This window comes from Suncus etruscus, chromosome 3 (assembly GCF_024139225.1).
Source record: "Suncus etruscus isolate mSunEtr1 chromosome 3, mSunEtr1.pri.cur, whole genome shotgun sequence".
Classification (NCBI taxonomy): Eukaryota; Metazoa; Chordata; class Mammalia; order Eulipotyphla; family Soricidae; genus Suncus; species Suncus etruscus.
Genome location: NC_064850.1, coordinates 67,711,849 through 67,735,377, shown reverse-complemented (window position 1 = coordinate 67,735,377; position 23,529 = coordinate 67,711,849). Strand labels below are relative to the sequence as shown.

The following is a 23,529-nucleotide window of genomic DNA, read 5'->3' as shown; positions in this document are numbered from 1 at the left end:
GCGGGAGGAAAGAGAAGGAAAGGGAAGAAAGAAGAAAAAGAAAGAAACAAAGAAAGAAAAAAGGGAGAAAGGAAGAAAAGAAAGAAAAAAGAAAAGAAAGAAAAAGAAAGAAAAGAAAGAAGAAAAAGAAAAAAAGAGAAAAAGAGAAAAAAGAAAAATAAAAAATAAAAAGAAAGAAAAGAAAAGGAAAGAAGGAAGGAAGGAAGAAAGGAGAAAGAAAGGAAGAAGAAAGAAGAAAGAAAAAGAAAGAAGAAAGGAAAGAAAAGAAAGAAAGAAAGAAAGAAAAGAAAGAAAGAAAGGAAAGAAAGAAGAAAGAAGAAAAGAAAGAAAAAGAAAAAGGAAGGAAGGAAGGAAGGAAGGAAGGAAGGAAGGAAGGAAGGAAGGAAGGAAGGAAGGAAGGAAGGAAGGAAGGAAGGAAGGAAGGAAGGAAGGAAGGAAGGAAGGAAGGAAGGAAGGAAGGAAGGAAGAGAAAAATGAAACGTTTGACAAAGTTGGGTGAACCAGAGCCGAGCAAAGCAGGGTTGATCTCAGGTCACCGAACCTTCAGCGTCCAGGTAGGTAATTGGACTCCACGACCCTCCCGCGGGCCCAATACCGCCTTCGAGGACCTTTGGGCGGCCCCGCCTCCAGGCTGCCAACCTCCGGCTCCTATTGGTCAACCCAGGAAGCGGCGAGCCAATCCCTGTAGAGGTGAACGCCCATCTGTCGGGATCACTTCCGCCGCGGAGGTCAGGTCCCGCCCCGGCTCATCCGGCATCGCTCCAGGCGCCGGAGTCAAGATGGAGGAGTACGCGCGGGAGCCCTGGTGAGCCTGTGCGGTGCCCTGATTGTGTCCTGCTCCTCCGCCACCGCCTCGTCGGGCCTTGTCACGCGTTGCCGGGTGGGGTGCATGGTGCGCTCCGGGGCTGGCGGGTCGACGTGAGCTTTCTTAACTCTAGGCCGTGCGAAGTGGCGCGGCCTGGTGGCTTCCCAGCCCGGTTGTCGCCGGTGCCCGCATCTGGCCGCGTCGCCCAGCCAGCCCCGCGCCGACTCGACCGTGCGGTGCACGGGGAAGCGACCTGGGGTTGGGTTGGATGGAGCCTCGGAACCTGTGCCCACTCCAGGACCTTCGCGACCTTCTGTGGGGACAGTGACCTTGGGCGCTCCCCGCTCAGTTCCTACGTGGAGGGAGGGAAAGCGAGGCTCGGCTAGGGCCCCTCAAAAAGACACTCTTTCGAGCGTGATCAGGATCCGCGGGGTGAAGTATTTCAAGGGAGTGGACTATGGATCTTGCCCCAAAGGACTAGTTTAGATTTCTGGGAGCAGGCACCTCGCTTCGGGGGGCTGGAAAGGAGCAAAATTGCAGCTGGGTTCTCTCTGCAAAGGTGTTTGTTTGTAGGTGTGTGCCTCCTCGGCTCACACCCTCCTGGATAAGCTCTGTGTCGTGTCCTGAACAAATCGAGGTCTTTAGTACATCATTGAAAGGTGGCATGACTGGTCTCCCAGTGTCTGGGTACCTCACTTTCAGTTTAGAAGGGGAATGTAAATGCTAAGTGAAAAATGTAGGCTTGCCCGCAGAGGTCCTATAGCTTCTATTGGGAGGCCGGATGCATTTGCTTCCTGCAATACAGCTCTTTAAAGTTCGCTCACGCACTGTAGTTGTGCCCGAAGACCCGGGATTCTGCTGCTGTGGGCAGCTGCTTTCGTTTCCATGACGCAGGTTGGCATGTTACTTTGTTGAGCAAAAGATTTTCCAGTAGTGGTTTCATCTTCTAATCATTAGGTGCCTTTGCTGTTAATGCGTGTCCTGAAGCCAGACTGTCAGTTAGTTGTTTGGTTAGGTTTGTGGCTCAAACCTGATTTTCATCTTCTGGATTGTCCTGTTTGGTAACAACATTTTCACTGGTCATCCAAGCCTAGATGGGAGCTCCTCATGCCACTCTTTTTTGACCCCCTCCCTCGCGGCCTCACCCTCTACTTACCATTTAAATTTGTTAAAATCATTTGTTATCAATCCCCAGTTGTGAGGCTCTTATGTAAGACTAGGGTCCTAATGCTTTTACAGAAGTTTCCTAGTTGTTTCCCTTTCCTACAGCTCTCTTTTAATGCATCATGTGGACTTCCTTATCCTAAATATTTATTTTGCTCATATCCCCCTTACCCCCAAGTTCTTATTAGCCTTTGTCATGGTGGAAAGGATTAGGGAACTTTGGAGTACTCAGTTTTATATTTAAATTATTTCGACTAGTTATTGCTTTTATTTATTAAATTTTTTATTTTTAGTTTAAAAGCTGTTCATGATTGCAGTTTCAGTCATACAGTGTTCTGATACCCACCCCATCATCCCTTTAATAGTGTACATTTTCCTTCACCAAAGTCCCTGGTTTCCTTTCCTCCTCCCACAGTCTGCTTCTACCTATGCAAACTTTTTTTCTTCTCTTTTTCCCATTTCCTTTTAGGCACCATGGTTTGCAATATTACTACTGTCACTTTATCGCCTTTCAGCACCCAGTTTTTTTACAACTATTATTGTCCTAGTGGTCCCTTCTCTGCTCTAACTACATCCCCCCCCCCACACTGTGGGAATTTTCTTACCATGGACCAGTCCTCCTGACCCTCATTACTGCCATACTATTTATTTATTTTTTGGGGGGGTGGGTGGGTGGATGGGGATCACACCCGACAGCGCTCAGGGGTTCCTCCTGGCTCTGAACTCAGAATTTACTCCAGGCAGGCACGAGGAACCATGTGGGATGCCGGGATTCAAACCACCATCCATCGTGCATGCAAGGCAAATGCCCTTTTTTGTGATATCTCTCCCGGCCCCCATACTGTTTTTTTTTTTTGCTTTTGTTTTTTGGGCCACACTTGGCAGTGCTACGGTTACTTCTGGCTCTGACTCAGAAATCTCTCCTGGGGCTAGATAGATAGCACAGAATACAGGAGGAACCCTAGTTCAAATCCTGGCATCCCATATGGTTCCCTGAGCCTGCCAGGAGCGACTTCTGAGCAGAGTCAGGAGTAACCCCTGAGTGCCTCTGGTTGGGACCCAACCCCCCGAAACAATTGAGGGGGAGAAAAAATAGAAATTGAGCTTCCCATATAACCTAGCAATATATCACTCCTAGGAATAAACACTAGGGGCCCCCAAAAATTGCAGAAAGGGAATGTGCAGATTCCCTTTGTTCCTATGTTCACTGTAGCACTATTCACTATAACCAGAATCTGGAAACAATCCAGGTACCTGAGAACAGATGAGTAGACCCAAAAGATAAAAAAAAAAAAAAAATCAAACCAGATTTGTCCTGGGTCAACCATATGCAAGGCAAAAGCCCAACTGCTGTGCTATCGCTCCAGGCAGGCTCCTGCCATACTATTTTGTTTTGTTTTTATATTCCATAAGTGAGTACATTCATTTTATGTCTGTTCCTCTCCCTCTGGCTCATTTCACTCAGCATGATCTTTGTGTCCATCCATATATGTTGCATTAATATAAAATATAGAGTTCTAGTGTTGGGATGAGGCTTTTCACAGCATGGTGCCTGAAGGTTGCAGGATAATGGTGGAGAAATAATCACAAGCAGTAAGAGTTTTATTGGAGTTAGCTCAGTTTATTTCATGGCCCTATCCACCATGTGTAGACTTCAAGCCATGTCTGCCTAACTCATCTTTCTCCCAGGAGCGCTCTCTCTCTCTCTCTCTCTCTCTCTCTCTCTCTCTCTCTCTTTCTCTCTCTCTCTCTCTCTCCCTCTCTCTTTCTCTCTCTCTCCCTCCCTCCCCTCCTTTCTCCTCTCTTTCTCTCCTCTCTCTCTCCCACCCTCCCACCCTCCCTTCTCCCCTCTCCCCTTCCCTTTTCCCTCTCTCTTCTCTCCTCTCTCCCCTTCTCTTTCTCCTAGTTCTCCCCCCCCCCCCCAGGCAACACCTTTATTACCAACTGCAGACCCTTCCCAGCTGTGGGTGGGTCTGACCATTCAGGTGGTACCAGCACATGGAATTTGGGGAAGGTGTCACTCATGTATAAGCAAATTTTATGGTTTAATTTTCCCCAACAGCTGTGTAGTATTCCATTGTGTAGATGTTCATAGTTTTTCTTTTTTTTTTTTTTTGGTTTTTGGGTCACACCCGGCGGTGCTCAGGGGTTACTCCTGGCTGTCTGCTCAGAAATAGCTCCTGGCAGGCATGGGGGACCATATGGGACACCGGGATTCGAACCAACCACCTTTGGTCCTGGATGGGCTGTTTGCAAGGCAAACGCCGCTGTGCTATCTCTCCGGGCCCCATAGTTTTTCTTTGTTTTGTTTTGGGGAAAATCACACATAGCAATGCTCAGGGGTTACTCCTGGCTCTGCACTCAGGAATTACTACTGGCAGTGCTAAGGGGACTATATAGGATGCTGGGAATCAAACTGGATTGGCTGCGTGTAAGACAAGTATTGTACCAACGTGCTATTGCTCCATCCCCATTCCATAGTTTTTTTTATCTATTCATCTGTTCTCAGGTACTTGGCAGGCTCATGGGACCAAATGGAATTCCGGGATTTCAACCGGGGTTCGTCCTGTATTGGCTGCATGCAAGGCAAATGCCTTGCCTCTGCTATCGCTCCGGCTCCTCAATTTCTAGGTTTTTTTTTGAGAAATGTCCGTATTTCTCAAAAACATTGGCTTAGTCACATTCCCATCATCAATGAATGAGAGTCCTTTTCTCTCTGCATCTGTGCCAGCAGTGGTGGTTCTTGTTCTTGTTATTTGATGTGTACCAGTCTTAATGGTGTGAGATTGTTGTTTGGAAGATCAGTGATATGAAACACTTTTTCATGTGTCTTTTGGCCATTTCTTCTCTTTGTTTGTTTTTGGGCCATACCTGGCTCAGGGGTTACTCCTGGGTCTGTGCTCAGAAATCATTCCTGGTAAGCTCAAGATCATATGAGATGCCAGGGATCGAATCCGGGTCCATCCGACCTGGGTCGGCTGCATGCAAGGCAACTGCCCTCTCACTGTGCTATCACTTTGGCCCTCTATTTCTATTTTTTTGTTTTTGTTTTTGGGCCACAACCAGTAACACTCAGGGGTTACTCCTGGCTATGTGCTCAGAAATCACTCCTGGCTTGGGGACGCCAGGGGAATTGAACTGCAGTTCGTCTTAGGCTAGCATGGGTAATGCAGATGCCTTACTGCTTGTGCCACCGCTCTGGCCCCTGTTCAGTCTTTCCTGATACAGGCAGTCTTGATCCAAATCTTTTCTTGTTTGCCGCTTTATTTATTTATTCATTCATTCATTCATTTGGTTTTTGGATCACACCCGGCGCTGCTCAGGGGTTACTCCTGGCTCTATGCTCAGAAATCCCTCCTGGCAGGCTTGGGGACCATATGGGATGCCGGGATTTGAATCACCGTCCTTCTGCATGCAAGGCAAACGCCCTACCTCTATGCTAAATCTCCGGCCCCTTCTGTACAGAATTTCATTGTCTCAACTTTAAATTTTACTGCACTTGGAGAGTTTAGCTTGAACCCTACAAGACTGCCAACAATTGGAAATGTAGTATGTTTGCACATTTGTTAGATATGCTAATTGTTAATGAATGAGTCAAGTGTTGGTAGCAGAATGTATGCAGGATGTGTGCAGGGGAAGCCTTGGGTTGAGCAGATCGGGATGTTCAGGATCTTTTTTTTATTTTATGTGCCCATTTCTTTTCAGTTACAGTGGGATCTCTTGCATTTCTGACTGTTAGCACTGAAGGTTTTTCTCTTCCCCCCACTCTGTCCTTAGCCCTTGGCGGATCGTAGACGATTGTGGTGGAGCCTTCACTATGGGAACCATTGGTGGTGGGATCTTCCAGGCCATCAAAGGTTTCCGGAATTCTCCAGCGGTGAGTGGGGCTTGACTGAACCAGCTTTAGGAACCCAGGGGTGCTGATACCACTAGTGCCCCACACTGTATTCTCTTGCTGATATGTTTTTGGTGGTTCCTTTTGTTTCCTTATAGGGAGTAAACCATCGACTGCGAGGGAGTTTGACGGCTATTAAAACCAGGGCTCCACAGTTGGGAGGTATGCAGAATTTTTCCTTGTTCATAATTCCAGAATATTTTCCCTATTTGTTTGACGATGATGAAGTTGCCTGTTTCCCCTACTCTTTTAGAGTACATCCATTTGTGATTTTAGTTCAGTTCGATTGATAGGTTGTCTGTCACAAAGCAGTACCTATAGATTTTTCTTTTCATGTGTGGCTTATTTGGAAAGGTAATTTGAATGGTTGCACACATTTGAAAGTCTTGTCTCTTATTCTTTGAGTTCTTGCTGAGGTTTTTTGTTTTGTTTTGTTTTGTTTTTTGTTTTTTTTTTTGTTTGTTTGTTTCTGGGTCACACCTGGCAGCTCAGGAGTTACTCCTGGCTCTGCTCCAAAATCGCTCCTGGCAGGCTCGGGGGACCATATGGGATACTGAGATTCGAACCACCGTCCTTCTGCATGCAAGGCAAATGCTTTACCTCCATGGTATCTCTCTGGACCCTTTTTCTTTTATTCTTTTTTTTGGAGGGGGTCACACCCAGTGATGCTCAGGGCTTACTCCTGGCTTGGGGGACCATATGGGATGCCGGGGGATCGAACTGAGGTCCGTCTTAGGCTAGCGCAGGCAAGGCAGGCACCTTACCTCTAGCGCCACCGTGCTGGCCCCCTTTTTCTTTTATTCTTAAGAAAGACTGTTTAAGCTCAGGCTCATGGTCATGACTGACAGCTTCTGGGGTACTGTGAAGCCAATGAAAATGTGCTGAGTGATGGTAGAAGTTTATCAAGCTCATGAGCTTGACCAGTTCAGAGATTGGAGATGGGAAGAATTACAAGGTCTTTTCTTTTTGGTTTTGTTTTGGGGCCACACCTACTCATGCTCATGGGTTACTCTTGGTTCTGCACTCAAAAAATTACTCTTGGGGCCGGGCGGTGGCGCTGGAGGTAAGGTGCCTGCCTTGCCTGCGCTAGCCTAGGACGGACCGCGGTTCGATCCCTCGGCATCCCATATGGTCCCCCCAAGAAGCCAGGAGCAACTTCTGAGCGCATAGCCAGGAGTAACCCCTGAGCGTCACAGGGTGTGGCCCAAAAACCAAAAAAAAAAAAAAAAAAAAAAATTACTCTTGGCAGTGTTCAGAGGACATATGGGATGCCAGGATTCAAACCCGTGTTGGCCATGTACAAGGCAAATGCTCTTCCCACTCTTTTATCTTTCCAGCCCTTACAGGTTATTTTCTTTTACTAAGATACAGTTGTGTATCATTTATAACATATCAAAATCACTCAGTCTTTTCAGTTGTTACTTGGTCTATCACAGGAAATAGTGACTTCTTACAGGCTCACACATGCTGCTAAATGTTCAACAGCATTGTTGTAGTTAGTCCTCACAGAAAGGTGAAGTAACTACTAATATTCCTGCTTTTCTAGATGCAGAAATTGAGAGGTTCTGATGCAGGTTGGAGAGATGGTCTTTTTCCTCCCTCTGTAATTACTGTAACTTGGAGAGTAAAATTAATATATGTTGGAGAAGTGGTTTTTGTTTGTAGTGCTGTGATTGAACTCAGGGCCTTTCTCTGGCTCACACACCAGGGTCTTGTGGGTTTGGTGCAGATACTGAAGATTGAGTTGTACTTCGGGGAAGGGAGTCCTGGGGACAGACCCTGGAATTCTCGGCTGACCAGGCAGAACAGGCTACAGAGCCCAAGATTACTGTGGTCAGGTACATGCAAGACATGCTTATGTTTAACCTGTGTACTCTCGCCAGCCCCAGTGTGCTTTTTGTTTTGTTTTGTTTTGTTTTGTTTTGAGACCACACCCAAAGGCACTCAAAGGTTACTCCTGGCTCAGTGCTCTGGGATGACTCATAGGTTTAGGCGTCCATGGATCGAACCTGGCTCAGCTATGTGCAAATCAAGTGCCCTCCCCATATTACTATTGCTCAGCCCCCAGTTGTGCTTTTTTCACAGAATACTCCAGGTGGTGCTCTGCCTGGTTGTGTGATATTTGGGATTATCAGAGCTACACCTGATGGTGCTGGCAGTTTCAGTTGGTGCTGGGATCCAACTCAGGACCTGGGACACATTAGACATGTACTCTCTCACTAGCGCTGTCTCTCCAACCCCAGGCAGGCTTTAGGGGCCTTTGTTTGCCTTGTTTTAGGGTCATACCTGTTGTTGCTCAGGGCTTACTCCTGGCTTTGTGCTCAGAGAACGCTCTTAGTGGTGTCGAGGAGACTGTATACGGTGACATTATGGAAATGGAAACAAAACCACATGCAAATCAAGTACTTGCCTTAACCTCTTGCTGTCTCTCAAGCTGTCCCATACAGGGGTTTTTGTTTGTTTTTGGGGGGTGTTGGATAACACCCGACATTGCTCAGGGCTTACTCCTGGCTCTGCACTTAGAAATTGCTCCTGGCAGGCTCGGGACCACATGGGATGCCAGAAATAAAACTGGGGCCCGTCTGGGTTGGCACATGCAAGACAAACATCCTACCGCTATGCTATTGCTCAGCTCCCCCCATACAGGTTTTTTGTTTTTTTGGTTTTTGGGCCACACCCGGTGACGCTCAGGGGTTACTACTGGCTATGCGCTCAGAAGTCGCTCCTGGCTCGGGGGACCATATGGGACACTGGGGGATCGAACCGAGGTCTGTCCTAGGCTAGCGCTGGCAAGGCAGGCACCTTACCTCTAGCGCCACTGCCCGGCCCCTCATACAGGTTTTAAATATGTTCTGAAAAGCTATGAACAGTGAGTAGTGACTCAAGGTTCTACCGTATTTTCTTTCTTTCTTTTTTTAAAATTTTTATTTTATTTTATTTTTTTTTTTTGGTTTTTGGGCCACACCTGCTTGACGCTCAGGGGTTACTCCTGGCTATGTGCTCAGAAATCGCCCCTGGCATGGGGGGACCATATGGGACGCCGGGGGATCGAACCGCGGTCCTTCCTTGGCTAGCGCTTGCAAGGCAGACACCTTACCTCCAGCGCCACCTACCCGGCCCCCTAAAATTTTTATTTTTATTTATTTTTTATTTTTTGTATTTTTGGTTTTTGGGCCACACCCGGCGACGCTCAGGGGTTACTACTGGCTATGCGCTCAGAAGTCGCTCCTGGCTTGGGGGACCATATGGGACACTGGGGGATCGAACCGAGGTCTATCCTAGGCTAGCGCAGGTAAGGCAGGCACCTTACCTCTAGCGCCACCGCCCGGCCCCTAAAATTTTTATTTTAAAAATATGGAACGCGGGGCCGGGAAGGTGGCGCTAGAGGTAAGGTGTCTGCCTTACAAGCGCTAGCCAAGGAACGGACCGCGGTTCGATCCCCCGGCGTCCCACATGGTCCCCCCAAGCCAGGGGCGATTTCTGAGCACATAGCCAGGGATAACCCCTGAGCGTCAAACGGGTGTGGCCCAAAAACCAAAAAAAAAAAAAAATATGGAACGCTTCATGAATTTGCGTGTCATCCTTGCTCTGTCATATTTTCAATGAATAATATAGTGAGCTGTCTTTGCCAAGATAGATGTAAGAAAACGCAATGACAAAATATAATGTAGAATCCTGGGGAAAAAAGAGGACATAGAAACAAAGGAATAGGGGCCAGAGCTATAGCATAGCGGTAGGGTGTTTGTTTGCCTTTACATGGATGACCTGGGGTGGATCTGGGTTCAATTCCCAGCATCCATATGCCATATGGTCCTCTGAGCATACCAGGAGCAATTTCTGAGCACAGAGCCAATAGTAACCCCTAAGCACTGCATATCCCCCCACACACACACACACGAATAGGGAGCCCAGAGTGATAGGAGGGTGTTTGCCTTACACTAGGCTGACCTAGTACCCTTGAACCCCTTATAGTCCCCTGAGTTTTCTAGGAGTGATTTTCTGAGCACAGAGCCAGGAGTAACACCTGAGCATCTCTGGGTGTAACCCCCCAAAAAAGAAAAGAAAAGGAAAGAAAAGAACCTAAGCAGTCAGATCAGAATAAAGTGCTGACTTCATTTATTGTGCTATAATGGAGAGTCGTGACACAGGCACTGTGTTGATTGATGAGGTGCTGAGGGTTGGGTAAATGCCCTCACCCCTGCCTTTGCATGTAGATGCTCTGATCCTCCCTGGCAGGTTGCTTCCTCAGCCCCTGTCTCCCTCCCCCCATCACCATTTCCCCTGTGCAAGGCTTCCTTTTGCCTGGACACTCCATCCTGCTTCTACTCCAAATCCCCATTCTTGAGGCCACAGATAGTGCAGGGGAATCCTTCTGATACATAAGCATTCTTTCTCCCGAGCTATAGAATTATGTGTAGTCCCCCAAACACTGCTAGAGATTTCTTCTGAGTACAGGGCTTGGAATAGCCCTGAGCACCAGTGGTGTACACCTCCCGACATGTGTGTGTGTGCGAGTATATACATAAATATACACACACATGTATTGATATATGTATACACACAACATTTGAATTATCCTAACATTCTTAGTTGAGACATTTCTGATTTCCTATAAGGGAAAGGGGAGGTAATTCTGATATACCTAAATATACCCTTCCTCTCCCAAGTCTTGGAGTGATAGTACAGGATTAGAGCGTTTGCCCTGCATGTGGCTGACATGGGTTTGACCCCTAGTATCCTATTTATTCCTGAACCCTGCCAAGAGTAAGCCCTGAGCACCAACAGGTGTGGTCCGAAGAATTACAGAGAAGGAACTTGCTTGTCTTCCTGTGGTCTGTGATCTCTGGATCGACTTTAAAGGAAGCTTAGACTGTATGTTGACTGGTTCTCCCTGCTGAATATGAACTGATTGCATGAACTGGAAGGATTCTAGGGATTGTTTTGTTTACTGGAACCAAGTTTATTGTTCGTGTGCATGGTTGGTGTGTGTGTGTGTTCATTCTGGATCAAACACAGGTACTCTTGAGCTGTGTCCGAGGCCACCCTGGTTTAATCGTTATTTTTTCTTTTTTTCTTTCTTTCTTTCTTTCTTTTTTTTTTATTTTGGGTTTTGGGTTTTGGGTCACACCTGGCAGCGCTCAGGGGTTACTCCTGCCTCTGTGCTCAGAAATCGCTCCTGGCAGGCTCAGGAGACCATGTGGGATGCCGGGACTCAAACCACTGTCCTTCTGCATGCAAGGCAAATGCCTTACCTCCATGCTATCTCTACATAATTGCTATTTTTCATTGCCTTTATTAATATGCCCCTACTTCCCGAAGATTTTATAGTACAGAGTAACTTGGGGTCAGAGTGATAGTACAGCGAGTGGGCATTTACCTTGCATGTACCAAAATGAGTTTGATCTCCAGCACCCCACACAGTCTCTTGAGTGCCACCAGGAATGATCCCTGAATGCAGAGCCAGGATTAAGCCCTGAGCACAGCCAGATATGCCCTTTACCCCCACTTCCCACTCTTCTAAATAAAAGCAAAAGTTCCTTTATTTGTTTTCTGGGCCACACCTCTCAGGGGTGGCAGCTGCTTTTGGTGGGTTCGAAGGACCATGATGTTGGGGCTCCCATAGGCAGACTGTCTCCTCTTCCTGGGCGTCATCTCCCTACCTTTCTCCTAGCTCCCTGATCTTTTCTATATTTATCTAGTGTAAGATATACTTATTTTATGAAGCTCAGAAAATAAAATAACAGAAATGAAATAATGGGCCCTGTTTCCCAGATACACTGGCAGTTCAAGTCTTGGTGCTGAGTTGGAAAGCTTGTTCAAAGGACTGAGGCACACATTTGGGTTATTTTCTGTACCTGGGGGCTTCACTGGTTCTGGGGACTTTCTGGTTCTGCTCAAGGGTGATGTCTGATGCTGCTGGGGACCATATGGGATGGTGGGGATTTGAGCTGGATTTGGCTGCAAGCAAGGCAAGTTGCCTCACTCCTGTGCCACAGTTTTGTGCAAGGTGGCCCTGGGTTTCATCATGGCACCGTGTCTTTCTCTGAGTACTGCTTCTTATGCCACACAACAGAGTCATGGTGTTTTTCTTCGAGGTCACCTGTGTACTTATTCAGGTTCAGACATGGCTGTTTGTTTCTTTATTCTTTTTTTTTTTTTTTGGTTTTTTGGGCCACACCCGTTTGATGCTCAGGGGTTACTCCTGGCTATGTGCTCAGAAATCGCTCCTGGCTTGGGGGACCATATGGGACACTGGGGGATCGAACCGTGGTCCATCCTAGGCTAGCGCTTGCAAGGCAGACACCTTACCTCTAGCGCCACCTTCCCGGCCCCTGCTGTTTGTTTCTTATTTCACAAAACTGCTATTGCATTTAAGTGCAGTTAACAATCTGTAGGATTTTTTTTTAGTTATATCTTGAGGAATAAGAATATGAGGGAGAGAGGAAAGGTCATATCCAGTCTCTTGATGTTCATGATTCTAACCACTGGTATCAATTCATTTGCCATTTGAGCTTACCATGTATTTTTTAAATTGGTTTTTGGGTCACACCCTGCAGCGCTCAGGGTTACTCCTGGCTCTATGCTCAGAAATCACTCCTGGCAGGCTCAGGGTACCATATGGGATGCCGGGATTCTAACCAATGACCTTCTGCATGAAAGGCAAACACCTTACCTCCATGCTATCTCTCCGGCCCCAGATCGACTTCTTTCTTTTAGGTTTTGGTCCATTGCTCATTTTCCAGCATATATAATTTAGGCAAAAAACATAGTGGTGGTTATTTAATGATATTGTGGCTGCAGTATTTTATATATAAGAGTAAGAATGATTTGTTTTGTTTTTAAACAGGTAGCTTCGCAATTTGGGGAGGCCTCTTCTCCATGATTGACTGCAGCCTGGTTCAGGTCCGTGGAAAGGAAGACCCCTGGAATTCCATCACGAGTGGTGCCTTGACAGGAGCCATTCTGGCAGCAAGAAGTGAGCAATCGGGACTTTGAAAGGCCACAGCTATCCTCCATAGTGGCACCTGGCACCTCCAAAGCCAAATACTTCATTTGGTTTAGCAGGAATGTATTTGGGGATTTGTTAACTCTGAGAGTATGAGTCCATGGGGGTGCTGGGTATTACACGGGTCAGAACTATTCAAGCCCCCAGTCATTGCATTTATTAATGCTGTGTGATTGGGCGTCCATCAGCCTTTTTTTTAATTGGTGCTCTGGAAATTCATAACCATGTATACCACATGGTATTGTCACAAATAAAGATCTGAGGGCCATCTGGTGAGTCTTTGATGCAGAGAGCAACCCAGAATTTCTTTGGGCTTACTGGTTTAGCCAGGGAATTGACACACTTTCCCTGAAGGATAGTGGGCATGTAGCTGTGGGGGCTGTAAGCTCTTTGTTACAGCTACTCTGCTCTACTGTTGCAGCATGAACACAGCTTTAAACAGCAGGTCACTGAACATGTTCCAGAGAGATGACTGCTGGGTTTGTCCTATGGGCCAGATCTGGTTCCATCTTGGTCTTTACCAGTCAGGGTTTGGAAATGGGGGTGATATGTTGCCATGGGAACATGGGAATGACTCCTTTTCTATCACTTTAAGCCAGACTTCTGATCTCTTTGTTATTGATGGATTTAGATGGACCTGTTGCCATGGTGGGCTCAGCTGCAATGGGCGGCATTCTCCTAGCTTTAATCGAAGGAGCTGGCATTTTACTGACAAGATTTGCCTCTGCACAGTTTCCCAATGGTGAGTCACCTTTCTGCTGGTACCATAGCTTCTGGAGTAGTTTCAGATGTTTAGCAAAAAATGTACTTTATATGCTAAAAGCAGCTTGTTTGTTTGTTTGTTTTTGTTTTTGTTTTTGGGTCACACCCGGCAGTGCTCAGGGGTTACTCCTGGCTCTATGCTCAGAAATTGCTCCTGGCAGGCTCAGGAGACCATATGGGATGCTGGGATTAGAACCAACGACCTTCTGCATGAAAGGCAAATGCCTTACCTCCATGCTATCTCTCTCGCCCCAGGTCTTTTCTTTTTAGTTTTTCTTTTTTTTTGGTTTTTGGTTTTTGGGTCACATCTGACGGTGCTCAGGGGGGTTACTCCTGGCTCTGTGCTCAGAAATCACTCCTGGTGGGGGACCACATGGAATGCGGGATTCAAACCACCATCCATCTGTGTGCAAGGCAAACGCCCTATCACTGTGCTATCTCTACGGCACCATGAAAGCAGGTCTTTTCTGATGGTCATTACTAATTGCTTTGATTCCTAGGAAATGGGCCAAGCACCTCTGATTCCCTTGGAAAGGATGGGTGGGGTGCAGTAATTGTGTTTAAGAACAATAATCAACATGTTTTGGTTAAACTATTTGCTTTTGATTTTCTTTTCTTTTCTTTTCTTTTTTTTTTTTTTTTTTGGTTTTTGGTTTTTGGGTCACAGCTGGCGCCATTCAGGGGTTACTCTTGGCTTTGCACTCAGAAATTGCTCCTGGCAGGCTCAGTGGACCATATGGGATGCTGGGATTCGAACCACCATCTGTCCTGGATTGGCTGCGTGCAAGGCAAACTCTGGCCCCAGCTTTTGACTCTTTTTTTTTTTTTTTTTTTGGTTTTTGGTTTTTGGGTCACACCCGGCAGCGCTCAGGGTTTACTCCTGGCTCTAGGCTCAGAAATCGCTCCTGGCAGGCACAGGGGACCATATGGAAGGCCGGGATTTGAACCACCGCCCTTCTGCATGAAAGGCAAACTCCTTACCTCCATGCTATCTCTCCAGCCCCAGCTCTTAACTTTCTTTTTTTTTTTGGTTTTTGGGCCACACCCGGCGGTGCTCAGGGGTTACTCCTGGCTGTCTGCTCAGAAATAGCTCCTGGCAGGCACGGGGACCATATGGGACACCGGGATTCGAACCAACCACCTTTGGTCCTGGATCGGCTGCTTGCAAGGCAAACACCACTGTGCTATGTCTCCGGGCCCAGCTCTTAACTTTCCAATGCTTCTGTTTAATCAGTGTTCACCTGCTTATTCTGAGGATTTGGTCTTGTTTGTTATCTTTTTCTTTGTGAGTCACACCTAGCAGCTCTCAGGGGTTACTCCTGGCTCTGTACTCAGAAATTACACCTGGCAGGTTCAGGGGACCATCTGGTATGCTGGGATTGAACCCAGGTAGGTTACATGCAAGTCAAATGTCCTACCTACCCGAGCCGCTGTGCCCTGCTTTGTCCCCAAGGAATTGGTCCTTTTTTTTTTTTTGTTTGTTTTTTGGGCCACACCCTGTGACGCTCAGGGGTTACTCCTGGCTATGCGCTCAGAAGTTGCTCCTGGCTTCTTGGGGGACCATATGGGACGCCGGGGGATCGAACCGCGGTCCGTCCTAGGCTAGCGCAGGCAAGGCAGGCACCTTACCTCCAGCGCCACCGCCCGGCCCCGGAATTGGTCCTTTTAAGGGTCTTGAAGAAAGATCCTTGTAGATATGTCAGCAAATGAGAGTCTTTCCGTAACTTCCTGGTGTCTGAGATATTGGAGATAAAAGTGATGACACTTTAACGTAGAAAGACAGACTTAATACATTAACAGCTAGTTGTATTTGTATTGCTTACTTTGAAAATGATAAAGTGAAGTAGAAATTGACTTGTTAGGGAGGGTACTGTGGGGCTCATGGGAAAAGTTTCTGAAATATTTGTGAGGTAAGGACTGGAGAGGTAGTACAGGGAGTAAGGCACTTGCCTTATTTGTAACCGACCTGGGTTCGAGCCCTCGAACTACATATGATCTCTCAAAATACTGCCAGGAGTGAAGCTCAGAGCCATGAGTAAACTGTAAGCACAGCCAGGTATGGCCCTCTTATTTATCCTCTTACCCCCCCTTAAAAATTGGTAGTTGAGGGGCAGGAGAGATAGCACAGCGGTAAGGCCTTACCTTGCACTCATCTAATTCGAACAGATGGTGGTTCGAATCCCGGCATTCCATATGGTCCCCCGAGCCTGCTAGGAGCAACTTCTGAGCACTGCAGGGTGTGACCCAAAACAAAAACAAAAACAAAAAAAATTGGTACTTGAGGTAGGCAGAAAAGATAGTACGTGGGTAAAGCACTTATTTTGCATGTGGCCAATGCTGGGTTTGATCCCCAGCATCTCATATGATCCTCTGAGCACCGCCAGGAGCTATTCGTTAATGCAGAGCCAGAAGAAGCCCCTGAGCATTGCCAGGTGCCCCCCCCCATTTGGTAGTATAATTTGTTACTAATTAATTGTTCCTTGTATATGAATAGGAAAAGTTTAATTGTAGGCTTAATGTTATTTAGTGGTAATGCAATATTTGGTCTGTTATGTTTAATGCATGCTGTTTCTTGTGATTGTAGAAATTTTTTCATTTGTCTAAACTGAGAATAATCCAGGACAGGGATGTGAGTCATCTCCTATGTGAGGCCCCCAGCACTACCAAATAACTCACTGATAAATAGGGACTGAGGCATAGTTCACTGGACTGGAACACATGTAGTAGCATTGAATGGTGTCATTTCCTCCCTTCCCCTGTCTCCTCACTGTCTTATAGCAAGCAAGGATCTCTTCCTCTCTAGGACTCCTTCCCAGACTTAATAGTTTGTGTCATTTTGATTGCCAAGCTCTCTAAAGCATGTCTAAAGTACTTAAAATTCTTTATGTGAAAATAATTTTAAGTAGCTACTGAAAAACATCAGAAAGTGTGAAAGATGCTTATGTGTTTTTTTTTTTCATGGCAGCTTGTTACAGCAGTTGGTTTGAAGAAATTTGAATATTGCTTATGCTATAATTAATCCATTTAACTTCCTTAGCAGAGCATTTGAATGCTGTGCATTCTGGAGTCTGAAGAAAGCCAGTCTATTGCTTGTTTCCCCAAGTTTGATGAGAGTTATGAAGGCCTTCTGGTTAACGGATTATGGTTTTAGTGCAACACAGTGTATTTATGGAGCTCACTTGCTCTCCCTCACTCTGTGCCTTCCTGTTCTCTGTAATGTTGCAGCACAGATAATCTTTGAAATGTTTTGCTTTCTTGACTGCAGGTCCACAGTTCGCCGAAGATCCATCCCAGTTGCCTTCAGCCCAGTTACCATCTTCACCTTTTGGAGATTATCGGCAATATCAATAGGATTTCCCCAGGGTTTCTGTAACGGAATGAGTGCTAGTGCAAGAAGAGACTTCAGAAGATCAAGTTGGTCTGTTGGAAAACTACCAGGGGACAACGGTGGCCAAATAGGCTATGAAGAGACATTTACCACTTTTATTTCTATTTAATGAAACATGAAGGGGATGTGTAAAAGATTGTACATTTATTTATTCACACATGGATTGCCTTTGTGATAAAAATAAATGTCTATTGTCTTGAAAATAAAGTATGGCAAGTGCTTAGAAGATGAAGGACCAAAGGGCTATCAGTGAGCTTCAGACTTGTTTCCTTGGGGGACTTGTTATCTGGTTTTGTGTGTCCCGTTAGTCAAACAATAAAAAAATATCTCCTGGAACTTACTCTTTCAAGATAAGTTCTAGAGTTCTACTTTTCATCCTTGACTACAGATAATGGAAAGTTCATCGAAAGGTGCATGTTCTACAGTTAGGCCCTCATCCCGTTGGAGGTCAATTATGTATGAGAAGAATTGTACTGAGTGACTGAACCATTCACTGTAAATATTTTATGGATTGAAGGCTATGGTGAAATCCTTTACTTTGAAAATCAAATACACTTTGCCTTGGTTTTGAGGACGGCAAATTAAAAAGGGAATGCTTTTACTTTTGATGCACCCATGGCTGATCAGCAGAAACCTCAGCAGATGCAGTTTGCTTCCACTATGTCCAATTCTGGATGAGAAGGATTCATGGAAGTAGGGGAGCACTGAGAAAGCCTGTTTTTTTGTGTGCTTGGAAATAAAGTATAAGCTGTTTTTCATGTGTTCCAAGTCCCTAAGGCTTCTCTTTCATAAATGGCATGTTTTGGGGTCTGGTTGGTAAGGCCTAGAAAATGGTTTTTCAGAAAAGGCCATTTTAAGAAGTGTTTTAGGAATGATGTAATCTTATAGAAGTCCTTACATTAATTCTTCTACTGTATGTCCATTGTCACTTGTCTACATGTAAAATGAGAATGAGTTCATGTACATGGTAACCTAGTATTCTCAATACACAATAAGCATTTGATTACTAGTTACATTTTAACCTTTGCTATGTTGTAAAATCACATAAAATAACTTAACCCTCCCCTTTTTTAAAATTTTGGGCCATATCTGGTGGCACTCGGTTTACTCCTGGCTCTTCCACTGGGTTCAAATATTACTCCTAGGGCCAGAGCAATAGTAGAGTGAGTAGGGTAATTTGCCTTGCATGTGGCTGACCCGGTTTTGATCCCCAGCATCACAGCATCACATTCTCTGAAGAATGGCAGAAATACTTTTTTTTTTAAACTTTATTTTATTTATTAATTGGTTGGTTTGGGGGCCACATCCAGCACGCTCAGGGGTTCCTCCTGGCTCTGCACTCAGAAATCACCCCTGGCAAGCTGGGGGACCATATGGGATGCCAGGAATCAAACCAGGTCCCTCGCAGATCGGCCACATGCAAGGCAAATGCCCTACCACTGTGCTATCTCTCTGGCCCCCAAGAATAATTTCTGAGTGCAGAACCAGTAGTAACCTCCTGAGCGCTGCAGGGTATGGCACAAAAACAAATTGCTGGTAGGCTTGGGGGACCATATGGGATTCCAGAGATTGAACCCAGGTTGGTCACATGCAAGGGGCTCCAGTCCCTTTAACCTTTTTTACATGTATAATTCAGTGTATTTAAGTACAGTGAAATTGACACTATTAAGTATACCCCAGACTTTTATCATCACCAACAGAAAGTTTCCAGTCATAGATCCCAGTAAACACAGTTCTGTCTCTAAATTAATCTGATTTAACTATATCATATAATTGAAATTGTACAATAGCTGTGTCCATACATCATGTAGCATGAGATTAAGAGCCATCTGTGGTAGTGTACACTCGTTTTATTTCTCTAATGGTCCCATTTATACTGCATGTTTTATTCTCCGCTCTTTTACTGATAGGTGATTGTTCCTGACATTGTGATTTTGCTGTGAACTGGATGTACCAATATCTCTTCAAATCCCAGTTTGACTTCCTTGGAATATGCCTGGGATTAAATTTCCTGGGGCATATCCTAGTTCTTCATTAAATTTTTTTTGAGCCACACCCATTTGATGCTCAGGGGTTACTCCTGGCTAAGCACTCAGAAATTGCCCCTGGCTTGGGGGAACCATATGGGACGCTGGGAGATCAAACTGTGGTCCTTCCTTGGCCACCTCGCTGGCCCCTCTTCCTTGAATTTTTGGAGGAACCACCAAACTTGTCTGACTTCAAAAATGCACAAAGTGGGGCTGGAGAGATAGTACAGTGGTAGGACATTTGCCTCGCAAATGATCCAGAATGGATGGTGTTTTGAATCCCGGCATCCCAGATGGTCCCCCGTGTCTGCCAGGAGCAATTTCTGAGTGCAGAGCCAGGAGTAACCCCTGAGCACCACCAGGTGTGACCCAAAAATGAAGGAAAAAAATGCACAAGGGTTTCCTAGCTAAGGATATTGATCGACTGGACAATTAATTCTATGGCTCTTTTTTTGTTTGTTTGTTTTGTGTTTTTTTGGCCACACCTGGTGATGCTCGGGTTACTCCTGGCTATGCGCTCAGAAATCGCTCCTGGCTTGGGGGACCATATGGGAAGCCGGGATATTGAACAGAACTCCATCCTAGACTAGCTCCAGCAAGGCAGATGCCTTACTACTCCATGCCACTGCTCCAGCCTTAAGTCTATGGCTCTTTAACTTTTTAATTTTCAGTCATACATACAGTGAGTCAGTTAAACATTAGAAGAACATCTGATACCACTCCTAGGGATATACTCGAGGAACACAATACATACAAAAATCCCTTCCTCACACTTATATTCATTGCAGCGCTATTTACAATAGCCAGACTCTGGAAACAACCAAGATGCCCTTCAACAGATAAGTGGCTAAAGAAACTGTGGTACATATACACAATGGAATATTATGCAGCTGTCAAGAGAGATGAAGTCATGAAATTTTCCTATACATGGATGTACATGGAATCTATTATGCTGAGTGAAATAAGTCAGAGGGAGAGATATAGACACAGTCTCACTCATCTATGGTTTTTTTTTTTTTTTTTTTTTTTTTGCAATAACTCAAAAGAGTTATAACTGACAAAAGAGATGAGGGCTGGATGGTGCAGCTCATGACATGGAAGTTCACCACAGAGTGATGAGTGCAGTTAGAGAACTACATTGAGAACTATCCTAACAATGTGAATGAATGAGGGAAGTAGAAAGCCTGTCTTGAGTACAGGTGTGGGTGGGGTGGGAGGAGGGAGATTTGGGACATTGGTGGTGGGAATGTGGCACTGGTGAAGGGTGTTCTTTACATGACTGAAATCATACAACTACAATCATTTGTAATCATGGTGTTTAAATAAAGATAATGAAAAAAGAACAGCTGAATTGCAGAGAAAGTGATTCACTTCTTTTAGTTTTTGGGTGAGGAGCTGATTGGGTTATAACCACTGTGCTCAGGTCTTACTCCTGGCTCTCCTCAGAATCACTCGAATCCAGCATAGGAGACTATATAAGGTGCTGAGGCAAAAACCCTGTTCGCTGTGCTTTGGCCCTTTGATTTACTTTCCGTCTGCACTCAAAAGTGCCTTATCTTAAATGGTGTGTTCATTTGAAAAGGAACTTTTTTTTTTTTTTGGGGTCACACCTGGCAGCGCTCAGGGGCTACTCCTGGCTCTATGCTCAGAAATCGCCCCCTGGCAGGCACAAGGGACCATATGGGATGCCGGGACTCGAACCACCATCCTTCTGCATGAAAGGCAAATGCCTTACCTCCATGCTATCTCTCCGGCCCCGAAAAGGAACTTTTCTTAGGATGTGTCTATGGGATCCTGATATATATATATTTTTGTTTTTTGGGCCACACCTGGCGGCGCTCAGGAGTTACTCCTGGCTATCTGCTCAGAAATAGCTCCTGGCAGGCATGGGGGACCATATGGGACGCCGGAATTTGAACCAACCACCTTAGGTCCTGGATCTGCCACTTGCAAGGCAAACGCTGCTGTGCTATCTCTCCGGCCCCGATCCAGATATATTTTGCCACTAATAGTTCACACCCGGAATGCACAAGGACCCAAGGGCTGTTCTGGGAGGGCTGGGCCCAGTGAGGATCATAGAGCTCAGGTTGACTGCTCCAGGGACAAGAGCCACACCTGGCAGTGCTTAAGAGACCAAGCAATACAGACCCTGAACTCAAAACATAAGATATATGTGCTACCACTTGAGCTGTCTGCTCCCTAACATTCAATTTATAATGTACTTACATGGTTATCACCCAGATTCTGTTACTAGCCTTTTACATTTGCTTTATCACATGTATCTGTCTCTACCTTGTTAGGTTTATCAGATAATCAAAAACTTGGTCATTTGAAAGATTGAGGAGCAGACTCTGCAGGTTGGAATACCTGCATTGCATATGGGAATCTTCAGCATGACCCAAGCACAGCCAGCCAAGCACTGAGCTCCTCTGCCCCAGCATGGTTGGATGTGGCACAAGTCTAATGTTAACAAAAATCTCACCAATATAATGAGCAAACAGGATGGATGCAGCTAGTTCCTCAATTTCCAGACCGAGATGTCCACCAGAAAGTTCCATCTGCTTTTCCCTTTTTAGTAGTATCTGACACTTGGTGTGAAATTGGCCTGTGTGCATGAACATCTGAGCAGGTTGGGAAGAAGATGCAGTTTCATTTGCCATAAAGAGCGTGTTACATGTGTGAACCTCCTGATCTGGAGGATGAGCATGTGCTTACAGCGCCACCCTGTGTCCGAGGTGTTTCTGTTAGACTCGTCTCAATTCTGTTGGCCAGAGGAGGACCACACCCAGAAGTGCTCAGGGTTTCCCCCTGGCTCTGTACACACAGGAATCACTCCTGTCACCTCCAGGAACCATATGAGATTGAACCTGGGTTGGCTGATGCAAGGCAAACGCCCTACCTGCTTTGCTGTCACTTCAGCCCAAAGATTTTTTTTTTTGTGGTGTTTGTTTGCTTGTTTCTGGACCATACTTGGCAGTGCTTAGGGATTATTCCTGGCTCTGCATTCAGAAATTACTCTTGACAAGCTCAGGGGACCTTATGGGATTCCGAGGAACACATCTGGGTGGCCATGTGCAAGGCAAACATCTACCCACCGTGCTATTGCTCCAGCCCTAGTCTAAAGTTTCTTAAAGGCATGGATTATTCCAGGTCTGCAAAGTAATAAAAATATATTTGTACCTTCCCAACAGCTTTAACCATTCATCCTATGAGGAATATCTCAGATCATGAGCAGCCTTGGGCATGTTAGTGCCTCACAGCTCTGCCTCTTGTGCATGGCTCCTTGACAAATTCAGGGGATCATGTGGTGCTGGGAATCAAATCTGGTGCTCTCCTGCTTGCACAGGATGCTCTCCAGCTCCTTTCTTTGTTTTGTTTTCTTTGGGCCACACCTAGACATGCTCAGGAGTTAGTCCACTGTACTCAAAGAGAGATCATTCTTTGCTCTCTTTCTCTCTCTCCCTCTTTCTCCCTCTTTGCTCTCTCTCTCTCTCTCTCTCTCTCTCTCTCTCTCTCTCTCTCTCTCTCTCTCTCTCTCTCTCTCTCTCTCTCTCTCTCTCTCTCTCTCTCTCTCTCTGCTACATAGTCCACTATATGGAATGCCAAGAATCAAAACCAGGTCAACTGTGTGCAAGGTAAACACCCTACATGCTGTACTATCACTCCAGGCCCTCTTTGCATCTTAAACTTATTTTGTTTTGTTTTGTTTTGTTTTTGGGTCACACCCGGCAGTGCTCAGGGGTTATTCCTGGCTCCAGGCTCAGAAATTGCTCCTGGCAGGCACGGGGGACCATATGGGACGCTGGGATTCGAACCACTGTCCTTCTGCATGCAAGGCAAATGCCTTACCTCCATGCTATTTCTTTAGCCCCGAGTTATTAGATTTAAGGAAGCATTGCACAAAGAGTTTCAGGGGCTGAAGAAATAGTACAGCAGATAAGGTGTTTGCCTTGCACGCAGCCAATTCAGGCTTGATCCCTAGAACCCCATATGGTCCCTGGAGCTTGCCAGAAGTAATCCCTGAGTTTTGCTGGCTGTGGTCCTAAACAAACAAAAAACAGTGCCAATATCATCCACCTTCCCCATATGTTAAAACATTATATAACCATAAATCAGTTAGCAAAACACATTGGTTACTGTAGACTTGATTTGAATCACGATTTTTTTCTGCTTTGATGGCTGATGGACAAAAATATCCTAGCTGAGGGGCAAAAATATCACTGAGTAGCTCCTATTTTTACTAGCTTCCACTCACTGGCACAGAGTAGAAATGCAGTATAAAGAGAGCTCGCTACCTCTATGACTAATTGTGCGGGACACCGACAGTCCTGGGCCTGTAGAGGCACCTTGGTCTCTGTATGATTCCGTGTTGTGCATCACCTGATTTCCTTCCTACATTTCCTTCAGGAGCCAGTCATTACTGCTAGTCTACAGAAACAAACACCTGGAGGAGGACGCTCTTAACTTGGGGCGAATTTCCAG

The 23,529-nt window shown here is 45.7% G+C and overlaps 2 protein-coding genes across 2 annotated transcripts in view; both read left to right on the top strand.

Moving 5' to 3' along the window:
• Window positions 1–23,529, top strand: part of IPO9 (importin 9) — a 176,388-nt gene that overhangs the window by 131,929 nt on the left and 20,930 nt on the right. The window lies entirely within an intron of this gene.
• On the top strand, window positions 735–17,782 carry TIMM17A (translocase of inner mitochondrial membrane 17A). Its single transcript, XM_049770686.1, has 6 exons — window positions 735–805; window positions 5,747–5,846; window positions 5,963–6,026; window positions 12,712–12,840; window positions 13,502–13,612; window positions 16,898–17,782. Exons 1-6 carry the CDS (start codon window positions 780–782, stop codon window positions 16,981–16,983), a joined length of 516 nt encoding a protein of 171 aa, XP_049626643.1. The 5' UTR covers window positions 735–779; the 3' UTR covers window positions 16,984–17,782.

Excerpts from the sequence above, each read along its gene's own strand:
- TIMM17A (XM_049770686.1), top strand. The coding sequence starts at position 780 with ATGGAGGAGTACGCGCGGGAGCCCTG. Across the intron at positions 6,027-12,711 it reads CAGGGCTCCACAGTTGGGAG|GTAGCTTCGCAATTTGGGGA; the intron begins GTATGCAGAATT and ends GTTTTTAAACAG. Across the intron at positions 12,841-13,501 it reads AGCCATTCTGGCAGCAAGAA|ATGGACCTGTTGCCATGGTG; the intron begins GTGAGCAATCGG and ends TGATGGATTTAG.